This window comes from Lemur catta, chromosome 4, assembly GCF_020740605.2.
Source record: "Lemur catta isolate mLemCat1 chromosome 4, mLemCat1.pri, whole genome shotgun sequence".
NCBI classification, from domain to species: Eukaryota; Metazoa; Chordata; class Mammalia; order Primates; family Lemuridae; genus Lemur; species Lemur catta.
Window position 1 is genome coordinate 38,833,557 of NC_059131.1, and position 18,396 is coordinate 38,851,952.

Genomic DNA, 18,396 nt, shown 5'->3' on the forward strand with positions numbered 1-18,396 from the left:
TAATATGAAAGAAAATATTGGTCTCAGTTCACAGTTCTGGTAACATTTTACTTGGTTGAAAGTAAGTACTAATAATTACTGGAGATTACTTCAGCCGCTCCTGTTCTGAATGGGCTCTCATGGGGTCACAGGTACACGGTAACTCACAGGCAAACAGGCCAAGTCAAAAAAGGGAGAATTGCATTTAGTGTAATAGGCATACTGTGTAAGTAGGTATAATATGAATGTGTAAATACACATCCCAAAAATGATAACTATTATTATCCATGTTGGTTATATTTCTTAGTGTCAAAAATTCTGAAAATATCCATTCTGAAAAGCTGTGCCTTTACACCATAGGTAACAGTCCCACATAAACCAGAATCTCCTTGGTAGTTTTAGTACTAATGACTACGATTAAATGAAACCCCTTCTTCTGCTTCTGGTTCTTCTGCTTCTCCCTCTCTCTGTCTCTCTCTCTCTCTTTCTGCCTCTTCAATAGAACAAATAATAAAACACCCATTTTAAGCAAAATATGGCCTTAGGCACTGTAGCTGTGTTGCTGCTTTTTAATTCAGAGATTTCCTACCATTGTAATTCTTCAGCATAGGTTCCCTGGCTTAGGATAGCTGTCTGTGGACCTGGACTTCTTGATAAATCACCTACTTGAACATAAAATTGTTACCCCTGAGCTGGGAAAAAGTCAAAGCCCCTTTGTGTGTATATAGCTATTTCAGAACCTGAGAAGAATGAATCTATTTTTCTTTATGTTAGAAGTAACAGATAACCTACCTGACCATGAAATATGAGAATTATCTACTTCATTCTTTGAAACTTACTCTGTCACAAATTACCAAAAGATCCTTCCTAAAAAAGTCACAGGGAATCATGCTATGTAAGAGCCACACTTCTGAAACTTCTTCCTCTTACCTATATAGATATAGAAACATGCAAAGATTAATTATGGTCCCTTTCTTAAAGAAATATTCTTTTAAGACTGATCATTAAGGGAATTTTAAAGGAAACCCTTGACCCTCAGTGGTTGTGAAAGTGGTTTCCAAGCCTTTCCAAAATTCCCACAGGCCTTCTGTAATGGACAGGGAATAAAGAAGATCAAAGGGATCAAATCTGAGTCCTCCTAATCCACAAGTCAATGAGAAAACTTTTATTTTTATTGATTTTGTTTGTCCTTAGTAGAAATATTTACTTTGGAACAAAAAGGAAAAAGAAATTTGATAATTAGTGTACTATGACAAAGCAGAAATAATATCCAGGTAAAATCCAAAAGGAAACTTTACAAACTTGTGTAGCCAATTGGTCAGTGGATCATTAAACAGAAATTCATCGAGTACCTACTTGTGCGAGCCACTGGTCTAGGGGCCTTAAGGTACATCAGAACAAGAAAGAGTTATCTGCCCTCAGAGCTTATATTATGGCAGGAGGAAAACAAACAACAAAAAGTGAACAAAATATAAGAGAAAAGTTAAAATTATGTTAAAAGACCATTTTTATGGAAGAAAAACTAGAACAGGGTATGGGAATTCAGAAGAGGGTCAAATTGCAGCATTAATTAGGATGGTCAGCATAAATCTCATGAAGAAGTTATCATTTGAGCAAAATCTTGTAGGATGTGAGGGTATTAGGCAATTATTTACATATCTCAAGGTAATTGTATGCTATTTTTCCAGCGCAGACACCTGAGGGAAGTATTTACTTAACTTTTACTTGAAAATTTGGTCGTTAGGTGACTAAATGGTTAGTAGCAGTCTCAGCTATATATAACTCTATGAAGTCATCAGTTCACAAAAAGTTTCCTCTCATTGGTTACTTCGAGTCCATGAGAAAATGTTTACCTCCCTGCCCAATTTAACCAATATATTTGCATCTAAAAAGCAGCACTTTTCCAATGAACTCTTAGATTTTGCTCGAAGTGGAGGTAAGTCCATTTCAGCTTCATCATTGGATGCAAGAGAAACATAAGAGTGTGAAGAGTTACAGAAATATCTAAGGAAATGTGATTGAGGAGAAACGATCTTTAATGCTTTATTGTACATATGTTCTCTGTAGTATGGGTCTTCAGGGCATTGCTCTCCAGTTAGTTATAACCTAAACCAATTGCAGAATCATAAATGATAGGGTATTAATATATTGGGCATAAGATCTTAAGGTATTAATACTGTTTTTGTTAAACCTTTGGCAGATCACTTATTTTCAAATTCATTTAATCCAAATGTTAATGATGACAATAAGAAAAAGACCAAATGTGAATGGTCTTTTTCTTATTATCACCATTAACCAAAACTCTCTTCTAAGCACTTCTGCAATTTGTCATGTAACATTACCCTCAGTAATTGCCTATTTTTACTAATCCATATTACAGATCATAAAGTTTAGATATGTGAGGCTAAATTATTTGCCTAAGGTCAGTAAAGAGCAGATAAGGAATGTGAACCCAGGTCTATGACTTCAGGACTGTTACCCGCCACACTATTCTGCTCCCTACTTATAGAGTAGTTTTACTGTCCTAAATGGAAACCTTGAAAATAAGAAGCAATGGCATCCTAGATAACAATCTATGGATGGTTTCCTTCACACTATCACTAAATTTACTTTATAAGAATAAGAAGATGAAACCCTGTTTCATGATTATTAGTGTTTAATTGGAGGAAAATCTTTGAAGTTTCCATAAGGTTGGCTATTCTATATCAGTTATTTCAGCTCGAAGTCTTTACAAGTGTTCACCTATCGTAATAGGCAACATTTCCTATCATGCCTTATAATCAAAGAGTGCCAATATTATATTTTTAGATGTATGTTAATGTTCTCTGCTTCAAAATTCTATGATTCTAATTAAAGATTAAAATTTCTTTAGAATAATTAAGCACTATGGGAAATTACATTGATTTTTAACCACTGGCCAATACAACTTAGGAAACAGTCTCATCCCAGCCTACAAGTATTGATGTTGATTTAAAAAATCTGGATTAACAAAAATATATTTTCAAATGGATAAACAAGATACAGTCATTATTTTGGAGAAGGAATGATCCTTTTAAAATTCATTATGCCATGATTTGAAAGTTTTGCTATTTGCAATATAGCAATATTTCAGTAAAGCATCTAAGTTTCTATTTATATCACTTCACTCTTTAAACTATTAGACCATAGAAAGTCCTGTCTGTGAGGGTAAGTTAATCTACAACAAGTCTAATGAAAGTCTTGTTTAGTTGATCAGTTTTTCAGTGTTATCATTGTTTTTAAGAATGTGTAACAACATGGAAAACTTCACAGAAACAGGATTACAGAGAAACAAAGGAGCTGGGACTTTTATTAGTAATATATATAATGACAAGATTGATTAAATCACAGCAAGAGATAATACATAAATATATACTCTTCAAGTAACTTTTCTTGATTATACCCAGAACTGATGGATATGTAGGCCAAAGATAAACTGCAAAATAAATACTAAATTCTAAATAGCCACACAGCCTGTTATATATATCATGTGGATTTAGTAGATGTTTAACGTCTGATTTTACAGTGTGAAATTTTGATCTCTCCAAGTTCTGGGGCTATAAATTAGGAGCATCAAGTACTCCAAGAGTAGAGGTCACACAGTAGACAGCTGAAAATAAATTATTTCTTACTTCTTGCTTTGCATTTGCATCAGTCATAGGCATTTCAATACAGTAAGCTTCTGTCAACAGTCACAGACTTTTCTGAACAATGCTGATGGTTTATTATCATAAAGCTAAATGAGGAAATATAATTTAAGAATCCATACAAAAAAGAAAATATGATATTTTTATCATCAAATTAGTTCTATATAAGAAATCACAGCAAAATGTATTTAAAAGTTATAAAACAAATATGCATTAGTATGTTGGTAATTTGAAGTTGGGCACTTCACAGACAAATTAGGTATAGAGCAACACAAGCGTTGAAAATGGTTAAAAAAAAAAATCATGGAAACTGTATGGTCTGAATATTTGTGTTCCCCCACAATTCATAAATTGAAATCCTAACCCACAAGGGGATGGATTAGGAGGTAGGGCCTTTGGGAGGTGATTAGGTTATAAGGGCAGAGCCCTCATGAATGGGATTAGTATCTATATAAAAGAGGCTCCAGAGAGATCTTTTGCCCACTTGCACCACATAAAGACACAGTGAGAAGACAGACACCTATGAACCATGAAGTAGGTTCTCACCAGACACTGAATCTGCCAGTACCTTGATCTTGGACTTCCCAGCCTCTAGAAGTATGAGAAATAAATTTGTTGTTTATAAGCTACCCAGTTTATAGTATTTCTTTTATAGAAGCATGAATGTGCTAAAACAAAAACAAAAGAAAATGTACAAAAAAGAACAAATGCTTTACTCTTTTTTTTTTCTTTTTTAAGGATTAGTATCAAATCTATTTTAAAAGTAAATACAACAGATTATTAATTGTGGTATGACATTACAGATAAAGTTTTAAAACACATTATAATGTTGGATATTGCTCATCTATTAGTTATAGTGGAATAATTATATCCAGGTATTGACAGTTTGGAGAAAAATCTATTTTTATTTTTCTTATAAATTATACTAGGATCTACATTTCATGAATACAATAAGAATGTGGAACTACATGCTTGCCAGTTCTACTTGTAATACTTTGGTCTTCTCTAGTAAGATAAGAATGCTTGATAATCAAATAATAAATGTTCATTTGAAAGAATCAAATGGACACTTATTTTGCAAATATAGTTTAGGATTTATAAATGAAAGATAGCAAATATGCTTATATCACCAAGACAAGACTTAAATTTTGGCTTTTCTGAGAACTTAAAATCCGAACTCAATTCAAATGTAGGTCTTATGGCACACTGCAGTTGAAACCGAAGTTTAAAAAAAAAAAGTAGAACTCATTGAAACCACGTAAGATAGTACAACATCAGATATGAATTTCAGAAAATTTTACATACCTGTTATCTCATTAACAGTGAAAGTTAAAAAATACAATCTGATTGTCAGTGTGACAGTGAATAACATCAAAAAATCTGAAAACCTTTAAACACAAAAATATATTGACTTCATTTTCTTATAGAACCATTGCTGTGCACATGCTAAGGCAAATAAAGTGATAGAATGATGCCTTACTAGAAAGAAATATTGTAGCTTTGGGAAAGAATATGGATGAAAGGAGACAAAAGAAAGTTTAGAGACAGAGACAGAAGGTATTTCATATAACCTGGTGGTACAATTCCTTTTTGTTATTTGAATAAATTTTCTTTTCCCTTTTCATTCCTTACTTTGTTCACTCCAACACTCATGTCCTCCCCCACATCTACCTCATCCAAGGTGCCTGCCCCATACACATATACGTAAGTCATGAAAATAGCAAATTCAAGATACAGTAAGAAAAATGTCCTGGAAATCTTATACAATGGTCAAAAATAAAGACAAGCTTCCTGCCCTTATCGAGCTTACACTCTACAAGGAAAAGTTAACATTAAACATATAATCACATGGATATATACATATATATATATAAAATTACAAGTAAGATGACTGTTATGAAGGGAAAACACAGGCCTCCAATTAAAGTAGCAATATTTAACTGACAGTTATTAACTTGAGCTCCTGAGCTACTAGGCCAGATTTGCACATATGACTTATTTTGACTTTTCCTGATTTAAATAGGCATTCATTTCTCTCAGGCAACACATTAAAGTAAAATATAAACAAACAAGCAAACAAACTAACCATTGGAATGAAGTGGCAAGTTCCATGTATGTGGAAAAAGAAAAAAACAGACAAAACACACTAAACTCCCAGGCAAATAGATAAACCTAAATAGAAAAGAGAAGTTAGCATTATCAGCAATCCTAACAGTAATACCACTGACACGCTTCAAGCCAAAAAAGAATAACGCAAACAAAATTTCATGAAGACTATTTGGATCCATCTACCCACAATCTGCAGAAGTAAAGTTGGCTTTGGATGTCTTCTCAGCTGTCCCAAAGAAAGCTATAGTTCATTAAGACAAAATTTATTTCCAACCATATCCAGTTAAAGGTGACATATCTTCGTTTAGAGAACACAAAAATACATCGAATAATTGATTCAAATTTGAAACAGAATGACCAATTGAAAATCCTAGACACGGTGGCCTAGGAGAAGAGTAATAAATCTTGCATTTCATTCATTATGATTCTGCCAGCACACAGCAGTGATCCCCAACATTCCAGCTGACTTAGCAGTTTTTGTCAGATACAAATGATACGGGATTTTGCAGTTTACAGACCCTGAAGCGTTATTAGGAAGTATGGAAGGATGAACACCAACTCTGTAAGGACACATCACAAAATGATAGCAGTGCTTACCTCTGAAGAAAGGACCAGAAAGCAGGATGAGAAAGGTTATCAAAAGAAGTGCTCTTTTTATACGAGTTACGTATTTTTTTAATGAAATATATTCATCTATCACTGGACACTTAAAAATTCAGAAAATGTTTAAGAATTCATCTGGAAGAAATCACAATGATAAAGATGATGTTCTTGAATCCAATTTTGCTTCGGGATTCACAAAGAAAGACATTGGTCTACAGAGGCTCATTCCAGAGCCTCTGAAATCACTACCGCTACAGAGAAAAGTGGTGTTGAGAAAAATGCTCCATGATTATATGATATATATTTATGATGTAAAGATTTGGAAGACATGAGTTTATAGTGCAAATCAGTTATTTTAAACTAGCCAAATTTAAAACCTATTTTATGCACAACTAGGATTTAACATGATATGAACCTATAATGTAAAGTTTGTAGACATTTTGGACTCCTCCAAGAGGTGACACAGGCAGATATATTTACCTAAGGCACACCCTGATTCGTGTTATCTTCATCTTTTTCAGAATTCCTATCACACTTTATACCACTCTCATAGCACTTCCATTTTGTCATTTATACAAACTCGCCCATATGTTTTCCTTTCCTTGTTATATTGATACTCTTGGAATGCAGATGTCATGTCATAGTCATGATTATATTTTTGTCGTAGAATACAGATTTGTCAAAATAATTTGCAATTAAAGAAGATTTACAAATTATGTTTCTCATTTCTATACATGTAATGGTGATCACTGTGATTTGCAAAATACTCAAGTCCATCTTAAAATCTTTTCTCCATTTAACATCAAAAAGCATCCTGGTCTCCTTAATAAAAGAATGCAATGGAAAAATCAAATTCTTGTCCTCAGTAGCTTTGTGCTGATTGAGGATCAAAATTTGATGAAAACTGGTGGAGTAAAATATAATGTTTGACACACATGCCAAAAGTAAACAAAATATTTAAGGCTGATGTAGTAAAACTGAATGAAGTGACACTTAACATTAATTATACCAAAACAAATATCAGCTTAGTAGAAACATGAACTATTCCGTATGTATTGTCAAATGGTTGTATAATTAGAAAATTATTTTGAGTAACTTTTTCACCAAATAACAAATCTGAGTATGTATACTTAGAAATGTGCATATACATGCATTCATAAAGATATATACATGCACATATACAGATATACACATATACTTTACTCAGCCAGTAATATAAACTATAAATATAGTTTCCTCTATGCTATCCTGAGTACTAAGTCCATGTATTAAAGACTGTGATAGGAAATGCTCAGTTAAGAGAGGGCAGTGGATAGGAATTTGGCCTCAAGTAAAAACACGTAGAAAGCACTCCACACGGAACACAAAATCTCTCAAATAATTGATACATACTGTCATTTGCACAATTGCTAGAGGCTTAAAATGAAATTAAATTACTGAAAATAGTTGACCAAAACAAAAACTGTGATAGCATATGTTATTCGCTCAAAGTATCCAAATCGCATTTGTTTCTAAAGCTCTTTTTTACACATTTGAAACTTTGATATCATTCCTTACTTATTTTCTGGCTCATGTTCGGATGCTTTTTCAAGCAGAAAGTTTCCCTGCTAGATGACACAATGTAAAAGGTGTTAACTGTGAGCTTTTGTCCCAATTCACCTGATAACATTGAGAGCATAAGAAAGAGTAAGACACATTCCTGCATTTAAAATAATAATTTTTAAAAAGATAGAAACCAAAGGCATATTCACTAATACACAGTTAAAATGATTTAATTACTATTCTATACATTTGTCACTGCAGCATATCACCTACTTCCTTTTAATGACAACACTAAACACAATGTGGATGGTTTTAAATGACAGATTGAACATGCTTCTGAATTACACCATTAAAGAGTACACATGCCTGACTTACCAAGTGATGAAGGAATGCATAGCTAGTTGATAATGCTCTTAAAACAAAGTTAGTATGCAAATAAAACAGAAAGGATTTGTCTTGCTCCCTTGTTTTTCCCTTTCACAATACTGCCTTTTTAGGTTACCATGGAATTAATGTGTACACATGACATTCAGCAGACGACAAGGTGATGAGCCCACAACAGTACCATTTCAATGCTGCACATGCTTAGACTTACGTCTCAACACAGAATGGCTGGGGCAGGTGTACTCCAGAGTTCAATGTTTGTGGATGACTTATTTATGGTTGCTACACGCATTTAGCTACCATTACCAAATACTGCAAATACTGACATCAAAATCTATAGCTAATTTCTAAATATACTAATTATGTAAGCAGCTGACACGAAAAAAATCATATAAAAGTCAAAAAAGTGGGGTGAAACATTTTCATAAATTTTTCTTACCTTAAAATCATAAAATATTCATTAACACACATACCTACCTCCCAGTGCCCAAAACCAATGCCAAAAGATCTAATTACGTTTGCATAACTTTGACACACTAATTCATACAGATGATATTAAGAAGAAATAAAATAATGTAATACCTTTACTTTTACCTATGGATTTGATGAAATGGGTCCATGAAGTAAGGGTTTCCAGACAAAGAGGATAAAGAGGAGAAAAACAACAATAAGAATTATGAATACATGTAAATGCACTACTCTCTGAAAATTAAATAAGACAAGAAAGTATAAATAAGGTTTTTAAGTCAAATGGAGATGTAATCAGTTCATGTTGGAAATTGTGCCTTTTTTTAAGGCAAGTACATGCAAGAAATTGGAAGGTCCATGCTCACTTTAAAAGATTATACAAGATAGAGATACACAATGAATGTAGGCAGAAAAAATATTGATTCCATGGAACACTACACTCAGCAATCTAGAAGCCGGAAGCCAAAGATGTTGGTATGTTCCCAAACTGCCATGCATGGATGAAAAATGGACACTTTTTGGTACAGTAGGTTAAACTGAGCATCTTCTTTCAGATATCAACTTCCAATGGGTGTCGGTTTTTCTTTACTATAATCACCCTTAACTGCATATGCTGATAAATGTATAAAATTTTTCAATCACAATCTTATGTCTCATTTATTTGCAGATATTATAGTGCAAGGCATGAAGAAAAATAAATGTCACAGGAGCAAACCAAAATCAAACCAACATAAATAAAAGGGAGAAAAACACATGAAAAATGTGAACAAAAGTTATGTATTTTATTTGCAGCCAGATAATTTGCAAGCATTTGCCCATCCTTTGCAGTGATGGTTTGAAAGCAGCTACAGAACAAGAAAACACTGAAAGCAGAGTGGAAAAGGAACAGAGCCCATACCTTGGTCGCCCATCATCAGGTGCGCCAGACCTTGAAGGGAAACAAGAGCACAGTCAGCAATAAACAAGGGAGCATGGGAAGGCAGGGTTGTCACGGTGACAAAAATGTTCAGTGACAGACATCTTGTTTCCTACGAGACATGTCTGTATCACAGAGGCAAATCAAAAAGCATTCATTCAACTCCTGGTTGGAATGCTTTGGGGCAAAGAGTTGTAGAACTGCAGTTTAAACACTGGCATATGCTGCACTGTGTATTTCTTCTACATTATCAGTTGGAACATTCAAGAGCATAAGAGCATGACTTAATCTCCAACCAATCCCTTAAATATTACATCTGCCCTTTGTGCCCTTTGATGAGACTGTTTTGAACATTGCCCAGAAAGGGCTAGTCATTCTTCAATGATAATATTACATTTTGTAAAACCCAAAGGAATACCTGAAACATGGGCTGGGTCTGATCTTTTTCCCCTCATCAAAAAATGAGCAGTTTCATAATTCAATGAAAAAAAAAAAAAACCATCCTAGTCACATTGAAATGATAATGCAGAAATGTCTCCTTGTCTGACAAATGTAACAACTAGACTTGTTCAAATACAAAAAAGATCATTAGACATGCAATTGTAAATTTAGAATTTACTATAGAACAATATTTTTAAGAAACAATGGATCAGCTTTAAATAGGCTCAAGTAAGTTTCCTAGGAGAACAAAATTATTTAGCATTTTACATAAGCATTACGTAAATGCTGAACTATAAGTGTATTTATTTAAGGTAAATATTACAGATACAATTTCATCGAGGAATTTTTCTAAAAGAAAATTAAATTTCCTTTGTTTAAATTATTTATTATCTCCTGCTTGACAATTAACTTCAAATTGAAGATCACTACTTTTGTAAAGAATACTGCTAATGTTCTTTTAAAAATTCTTTCACTGTCCAAAAAACTACTTATTACTAAAAAGCATAATTCCAAGTTCTTTATTCTAAATCATCAATAAAGCTATTTCTCAGTCCATGTATTATATATTTCAAGAGTTCAGGAAAATATTATAGCAATATTAATATATATATATAAATTTTAGTAAATTTGTATTTTCAATTACCATTGCTATTTCAGATATATTTGAGACTTTATTTATGCTACATGACATTATGCATTGGTTGCATCAGTGTTGAAATCATCTGTGTTGTGTCCTTAAAATTTCAAGGGTATTCAAATATCCCTGTAGGGCAGATATAATTAGAAATCATCATGTAATCACAATATAATATGAAAATTATTTAACAAAGTAGTTTGATGTTTCCGTAATGTAGCTTCCCTTTGTATTTTCTGAGTGATTTTAACAAAAAATCCACATAGGCACATTACAAGGTTTACTCTCTGTTGATGATACATGATGTTTCTTATGCTGAGGAATAGTGGCTTATTTGTCCAGGTTATATTTTTTTCATTTAATTCCATTTTTAAAACTACTAGACATATTACCAGATGACAGTCTATAACTTTTTTGTAGACTAAATCAGGAAATTACCTCTGATAAGATCTAACTTTTAGAAAATATATTTGGTACTAATGGTTTTGGCACAGTATTAATAAGGATAGAAATTAATAAATCCCACAAATATTCACATTTCTCCTGCTAGACTTCTTATCTCTAAGGGAGTACAGCTACACTGTCAAAGTCACATTATAAATATGAATGTTGAGATTATGACTGAATAAACTTTATTATAACAGTTTATGGGCCTATCTGAAAATCTTACAAAACCTGTATGGGATGAGTGTGTGTGAGAAGAGAGAGGCATTCATGCTAATTAGGCTGATTTTAAAACCCCTTGGAATGCAATTGGATTGTAAGAAAAAAGAACAAAAAACATGAAACATTTTACGGAATGGTTAAGGAAATGCAAAAGAAGTTGAAAAGATACCTTTTAAAAATAACTTTCAAGCTCAAATAACATGCACAATATAAATGAGACTGATTTTGAAAGATATCAGACCTGCAGGGTAATATCATCTTTATCAAGCATATACTCACATGCAATTAAAATTATAGTATAGAAAAACAGAAGCCATATATGGAGACAACACTTGGAAAAATAGTAATTTATGATTTCTATTGAAGTTTTAATCTGTTTTATTTAAATAATGAAACAAATGTTCAGTAGCAAGGCAATTATAATAGTCTGAAAGAATCATAGATACGACGTTATTAACTACTGATTAACTTTGTACTACCATGAGGTGTTCTTGTTTTATGACACGAGGTTTTGGTAACCTTAATGGCTATTTATCTGTAATCTTAGTCGGGTGTCTTTTTCTAGAAAATCTTTCATTCTGTAGAAATGAATACATGTGTACATTTCTACAGAATGACTATTTCAAAATACAGTTTCAAAATAAAGTATGATAAATGCTTTCTTCTGACATAAATATTAGTAAATTGTTTGTATAAGAACTGTTAAGGCTGTGATTATATAAATTGATAAAAATCTTCCCTTTCATCATTCTTTTGCAATACCTAGTTTTGTTTCATTGCATGTTTATCCTTTAAAGATTTGTTTGGCAGTACATTGACATTTAAGTTCTTTAAAAATAACAATGTTGAAATGTTTTAGTTTATTGGATTCCACAGAAAAATGTATGTTTCTCAAAGATCCTTGATAGAGATAATTTTAGAAAAACTTAAACAAAATTTCACAGTTTTATTTAGCAGACACAGAATATTACAAATATACTTACCAATAATCACATCGGAGTGCTGTATGCCTTCATTTCCACTGGCCAGTGGCATATTTTTTAATCTAAATTTATGTCTCTTACTTATAGTCAGTATTTTATTGCTTTCTTCTTATGAACCAAATCATTTGAAACAAACCAATGGGCTTTAAATGATATAATACTAAACATTTCCAACAGAAAAGAAATAATTTTGATTAAGAAAAAATGAAATAAGGATCATGCACTGTGTTCTAAAACTGCAAAGAAATACTTTCTCTTTTAAAACAAAAAAAGCAGCATTGTATCATTTTTCCATAGAGAACACTCCAAGAACACTTCTAAGGTTCATATGGGATGCAAAATCACAGGGAAGCAGGCTCTGTCCCATTGGAAGCATTTATAGGATGTGAGACAAACAGTAATACTGCCATGTCCTGAGCAAAGAGTTTTTAAAAATCTTTCATTGTCCTCTATAAAGCAAACAGTGCTATTACATGTTGCTGGCATGGTCTTTCTAGGCAGTTATTTTAAAAATCTTTTTTGTTTTCTTTTTAAACAAATTCATCAAGGGTTGAAGTTAAGATCGGAGTTTCATATACTTGGGGTTAATGGGGTAGAGAGTGTACGTGTGTTCTATATGAAAAGTGATACACAATCCAGAAATCGACAAATGGTCAGAAAGAAGTTAAACTTACCGTCTAAATTCGAGATGTACTCTATTAACACTAAGAAATAAAAGGCAAATGAAAGTTGGAAAATAAGGTAGAAAGCACCCACCTTCCACATTGTTGTCTTCTGAAAGCACATGACAAGGAGGGAGAGAAAAGGAAAAACATTCATTAAGCAGCATGCAGACTGGACCTTGCCTTTGCATGTCTTCCTCATGCAAGGCACCAAACACATCATGCAAGTGCTCCATCACTATCATTCAAAGGGGAAAACAAAATCACAGGGGAGCAGGTTCCCTCCCACTGGAAGCATTTATAGGATGTGAGACAAACTCAGTAATACTGCCATGTCCTGATCAAAGAGTTTTTAAAAATCTTTCACTGTCCTCTATAAAATGAACATTGTTATTACATGTTGCTGGCATGGTCTTTCTAGGCAATTATTTTAAAAAACTTATTTGTTTACTTTTTAACAATTCTAAAAGGTTCTATTTCTATATACTGATGTGAATTTAGATTTTTAAAAAGTCTATCAGAAATAGCTATGAAATTTCACCTAAAGATATCCCAGTTCTACCAAATATATTATCAATTTGTCATGACTGCCTTTTAGTATTTCTAATACTTTAATTGCTTTCCTTACAGAAATACAATGTAAATTTATGCAACTAAAATCTGTAAATTATTTGCTTTATTTATAACATATTCATATTTTATTGCAAATGATGATAGTTTATGGTAATTTATGGAAACGTTAACTTTTAAAAATGTTAAGTAGAAACATTGATCATTGGAAGAGAAGTCCTTTTGGGAACTGTACATTAGGCAAAGTTCATCGTGATTTAATCACTTTGTACTTTGGTTTAGGATGTGAATATGAATTTAGTTGAGATAATGTCAACATTTAGCAAAACTTCCCTTATATTTTCCTATATCTATAAAATATTTACACATTTTCATATATTCAGTTAATCATATTTCCATGTGTGGACATGTATGTGTGCATGTATAAAGACATATGTACAAGCAGATTTTGTTTGTATTTCCTACAGATAATCAATATAAGTGTGTGAGGGTTAAGCTATTATTAGTACATACTGGACAATTCAAGGTGCTATTTGAGACACAGGGCCTGACAGCCGGGTAAGAAATGGAAGGGAAAGCTGTCTTAGGGGACCAGGGCAAGAACAAGGTTTTAGTACTTCTCAAAATTTTTCAGTAGTAAATTATATCCATATCAACACACTAGTCTCATCCTTATATTTTATTTAATTATCTGTACTTTACTAAGGGGTCATTTGATCAAAAGTGTTTACAGAGAACAAAACAACAGCAAGTATAAAAATTTGAGAGCAAAACCAACTACAAATGAACCATTTCCATAGGTGTAACAAGTACATTTTTACTTTTTTTAAATAAAGTTATTATTGAATTAAAAATCATCAATTTTGCTTAAAATATATTAGCTGGAAACTGAAATATCAACACAGGCACATTAACTGATATGATATTAGCATATAATAGAAAATAGCTCACAGATAAATGTAGGCAATAACATCTTTACCCAATACTTGTTTTGCCAGAATTTATTCTAAAATAAACAACAAAAAATGATTCAAATATTTGGTGTGTGATATTCACTTCCAGGTTTTTTGTTTGTTTGTTTTCCAATCTAGTAAATAAAAACTGAAATTTTTACTTTCAATCACGACATTGACATGACATGAATACAAATATCAAAGTTTTTGTTTTATTGCTTTATATTAGAAACTATATAAAGGCAAAATTATTTTAATGTTTAAGATACATTTTAGATTTATATTAATTGTTCTTTGAAATTCTGTTTCCTGGTTAAGATGCTTACTTTTTAATACGATTATTTAATATGTAGTATAATAAACATATTACATATTAAACTCCCAGGGAATTTAGAGGATAGTTAAGTGCCAAGACAGTCTGTCAGTTTCTACAGTATTATGCAATTTCTATAAACAAAATATTGGCAAATACAGTTTAAGTAGCAGTGTCTTAGTAGGGGTTTTCAGTAAAGTGCTGCAAACACGACTAATAGAAAAAAAGAAAAGAAAAACAAACCAACAAAATAAAACAGGCCCAGGGCTTGACATCAATTTTAGAAAAGTGCTAAGTGGGATATCAGGAAAGAAAGTTGTGCAAATAAGGTCAAGGTCATTGATTTAGTCCCCTAAGAGTATGTTTTCCTTTCACTGTTAAGTAAGGCATAGGCCCGAAGAGGGTGCCATTGGTCCTGCCCCACCATCCAGCATTTTTCTGAGGTCTTATTCATAAAGAGAACAAGCTTAACTAATCAGACTTCTGCAAACAAATCCAAGTCACGGTCAATGAATAAACAAATTCTGACTTCACCAAGTTCAGAAAAATGGTCTGTCTCATAAAATCTAGGTTTTAAAAAATCAAAGTACTAGAGTAAAAGAAAGGGTGATATATTCACTTCTTTTTTTTTTAAAGAAAATGATGAATTCCCATTTATTAATTTTTGTCATAAATTTCTGCACAGCTAAGAAATAATCAACAGAGCAAATAAACAACCTTCAGATAGGAGAAAATATTCGCAAGCTATATGTCCAATAAAGGGTAAAACCTGAATCTACAAAGAACTCAAGCAAATCAATAAGAAAAACCAAAGAACTCTGTTGAAAAGTGGGCAAAAGACATGAACATGAATGAGAAGATAGACAAATGTAAAAATGCTCAACATCACTAATCTTCAGGGAAATGCAAATTAAAGCTATAATGAGATATCACCTTATCCCATACAGAATGGCTTTTATTGAAAAGTCCAAAAACAATAGATGCTGGTGTGGATGCAGAGAGAATGGAATGGTTACACACTGTTGGTGGAACTGCAAATCAGTACAACCTCTATGGAAAACAGTATGAAGATTCCTCAAAGAACTAAAAGTAGACCTACTATTGGATCCAACAATCTCACTATTGGGTATTTACCAAAAGGAAGAGAAGTCATTTTATTAAAAAGATATCTGCATTCCAATGTTTATTGCAGCACAATTCACAATTGTAAAGATGTGGAATCCACCCAAGCGCTCACCAATTCATAAGTGGATTAACAAAATGTGGTGTGTGTGTGTGTACATATATATATATATATACACACACACACTATGGACTACTACTCAGCCACAAAAAGGTATCAGTTAAATCAATTAATACCTTTTGCAACAATTTGGATGGAACTGGAGACCATTATCCTAAGTGAAGTATCTAAGGAATGGAAAAACCACCACCACACATCCTAATTATTAAACTGGAACTAACCGATGAGCACACATGTGCACAGAAGGAAGTAAAACTCACTGGAAATCAAGCAGGGGGTATGGGGGAGAAGGGCATGGGTGAAAACCTACCTAATAGGTACAATGAACACTATTTGAGTGATGGGCACACTTACAGCCCTGACTCAAGCATTACAAAAGCGACCCATGTACCCCTAAAATTTGTAACCCTGTAAATATTTTGAAATAAAGAAAAGAAATTAAACCACACACACACACACACACACACACACACACACACACACACACACAAATGATGATGATGATGATGAAGAAAACTGGCTTGGAACAGACTTCCTCTGAGTTTCCATATATTTTCAGATTCAATCTCAGGATAAAAAAAAAAATTCTCTTTCCTCCTTCATTGTATTCTATCCATTTTGGTATCCATTTGCTGGCTTTAGATGATTTAAAACTTGTTAACCTAAAATTACTCCCTAAATTATTTCAGAATATGGACATCATTATAAGTGGTGATAGTTCTAGCATTTGCAACAGCGCTCCACATATTTTTCCTTTTCTCCTTCCGTTCTATTTTGTTTTTGAACTAAACAATAAATATTGAGTTAAAAAAGAATAGTTTATCTCATCATATCAACTTCTTCATTGTCTTTGTAAATTCTTATAAAAACAAATGCTATTTTGGTTTTGTGCAGCAACAAGGAGAAGTGCTAAATTTTGGCATGTCACAGTGTAATAGTAAATTAGGGTATTTTTGTTTAGTGTAAAGTAGAAAGCAGTCCAGCTGGCCTTACCTGTGGACATTGTCAAACTAGGAAAAATTTCTTGGTTTGCAGAAAACCCTGGCATCTTAATTTGCTGACCTACTCCTTGCAGACTACATGAAGAAGGTCTCTTAATAATCAACTTTACTGTGATGACCATTCCGCCACCTAACAAGATCACACTCTTTTTTTCTTTTGAATATAAAAATAATGAATGCAAAGCTGTGAAAAAGATACTTTAAATTCTAATTTTCTTTTACATAAGACATGCGTTCCTCACAAAGATAGGAGCTAGACACCAGAATATCAATTATGTTATGAATGATGGCTGTGGGGTGACATGAAGGGAACAGCTGACTGTTTTTAAGTTACTGCAAGAGCATCTCCACAAAAATTTTTTCTTTGGCCCTCGGCTTGTAAAAATGTGAGGACACTAATTTATCATGCCAGTGTGCTTTGCACATAATCCTAACCACATGTTTCTAGGAAAAGAGAAGTGAGTAAGAAAACAAATGCCCTGTTTTAATATAAATAAAATTTTAAAAAAGCCTTAATCATGACTAGTGAAAAAATTAAAATCTGGAATAAAATCTCACAAATAACTCCTTTCTATATAATCAGTGTTTAAAGTTTAGCAATCTTCAGCTAAATGTATAGAGTGGTCAATCTATGTGCTACAGCCTCCATTAACAACTGGCCAAAGGAAGCTGCCTATCACCATTTGGGCATTCTTTCTTTTTTTGGGTTGCAGTTTCCTTCTTTCTCTGCCAGTCCCTTGTGACTGGCTCCCTTCCCTTTTCTTTGATTCCCCTGCTCCTCCAACAAAACTGCCATTGCTGCAAGTGGCTTCTGCAGAAGATCCAAGCCTTGTAAGTATGGTACATAGCAGCAAAACTGGCAGTGGTAACAGCCAGCAGAAGGAAAAATGAAGAATAAGATTCTATTTTCTTCTTCGATACCTTGAGCTTGCTAACTTCTATCCACTTCCCTCTAGCCCTTCACATTACTTCTCAAGACTTCACCCTTCATTTTGGGGATTAAATGCCAGTATAGCAGAGTTCAGTTCCCATGGTGGCACAGGATGGAGCTTTGCTTTATTTTTCTTTTGGTGTTAGCAGTGACTTTAGAAAACCTCAATAGTCTGGGAATGCTTCAAGGACTGGGAAATGGAGGAAATCATTGAGACTGTGGATTTATGCAGCAGTCAGCTAGAGGAAGAGAGACAATGGCCAGAACCAAGACGAGGTTCAAAGAGAAAATGAAACATAAAGGTCCATTATGGAGACTTAGGGAAGGAAGGAA

The 18,396-nt window shown here is 33.0% G+C and overlaps 1 protein-coding gene across 14 annotated transcripts in view; it reads right to left on the reverse strand.

Moving 5' to 3' along the window:
* Positions 1-18,396, reverse strand: part of NRXN1 (neurexin 1) — a 1,034,155-nt gene that overhangs the window by 926,458 nt on the left and 89,301 nt on the right. For 7 of the 14 annotated variants that reach the window (XM_045549579.1, XM_045549576.1, XM_045549573.1 and 4 more), the window contains exons 3-5: positions 13,147-13,164; positions 9,649-9,678; positions 8,865-8,876 (exon numbers count right to left, since the gene is read on the reverse strand). The exons of 4 other annotated variants lie outside the window; for them this stretch is intronic. In XM_045549579.1, the coding sequence (XP_045405535.1) occupies positions 8,865-8,876; positions 9,649-9,678; positions 13,147-13,164 (60 nt within the window). The remainder of the gene's footprint in view (positions 1-8,864; positions 8,877-9,648; positions 9,679-13,146; positions 13,165-18,396) is intronic. 3 more of the 14 variants (XM_045549570.1, XM_045549572.1, XM_045549581.1) reach the window with 3 other exon arrangements.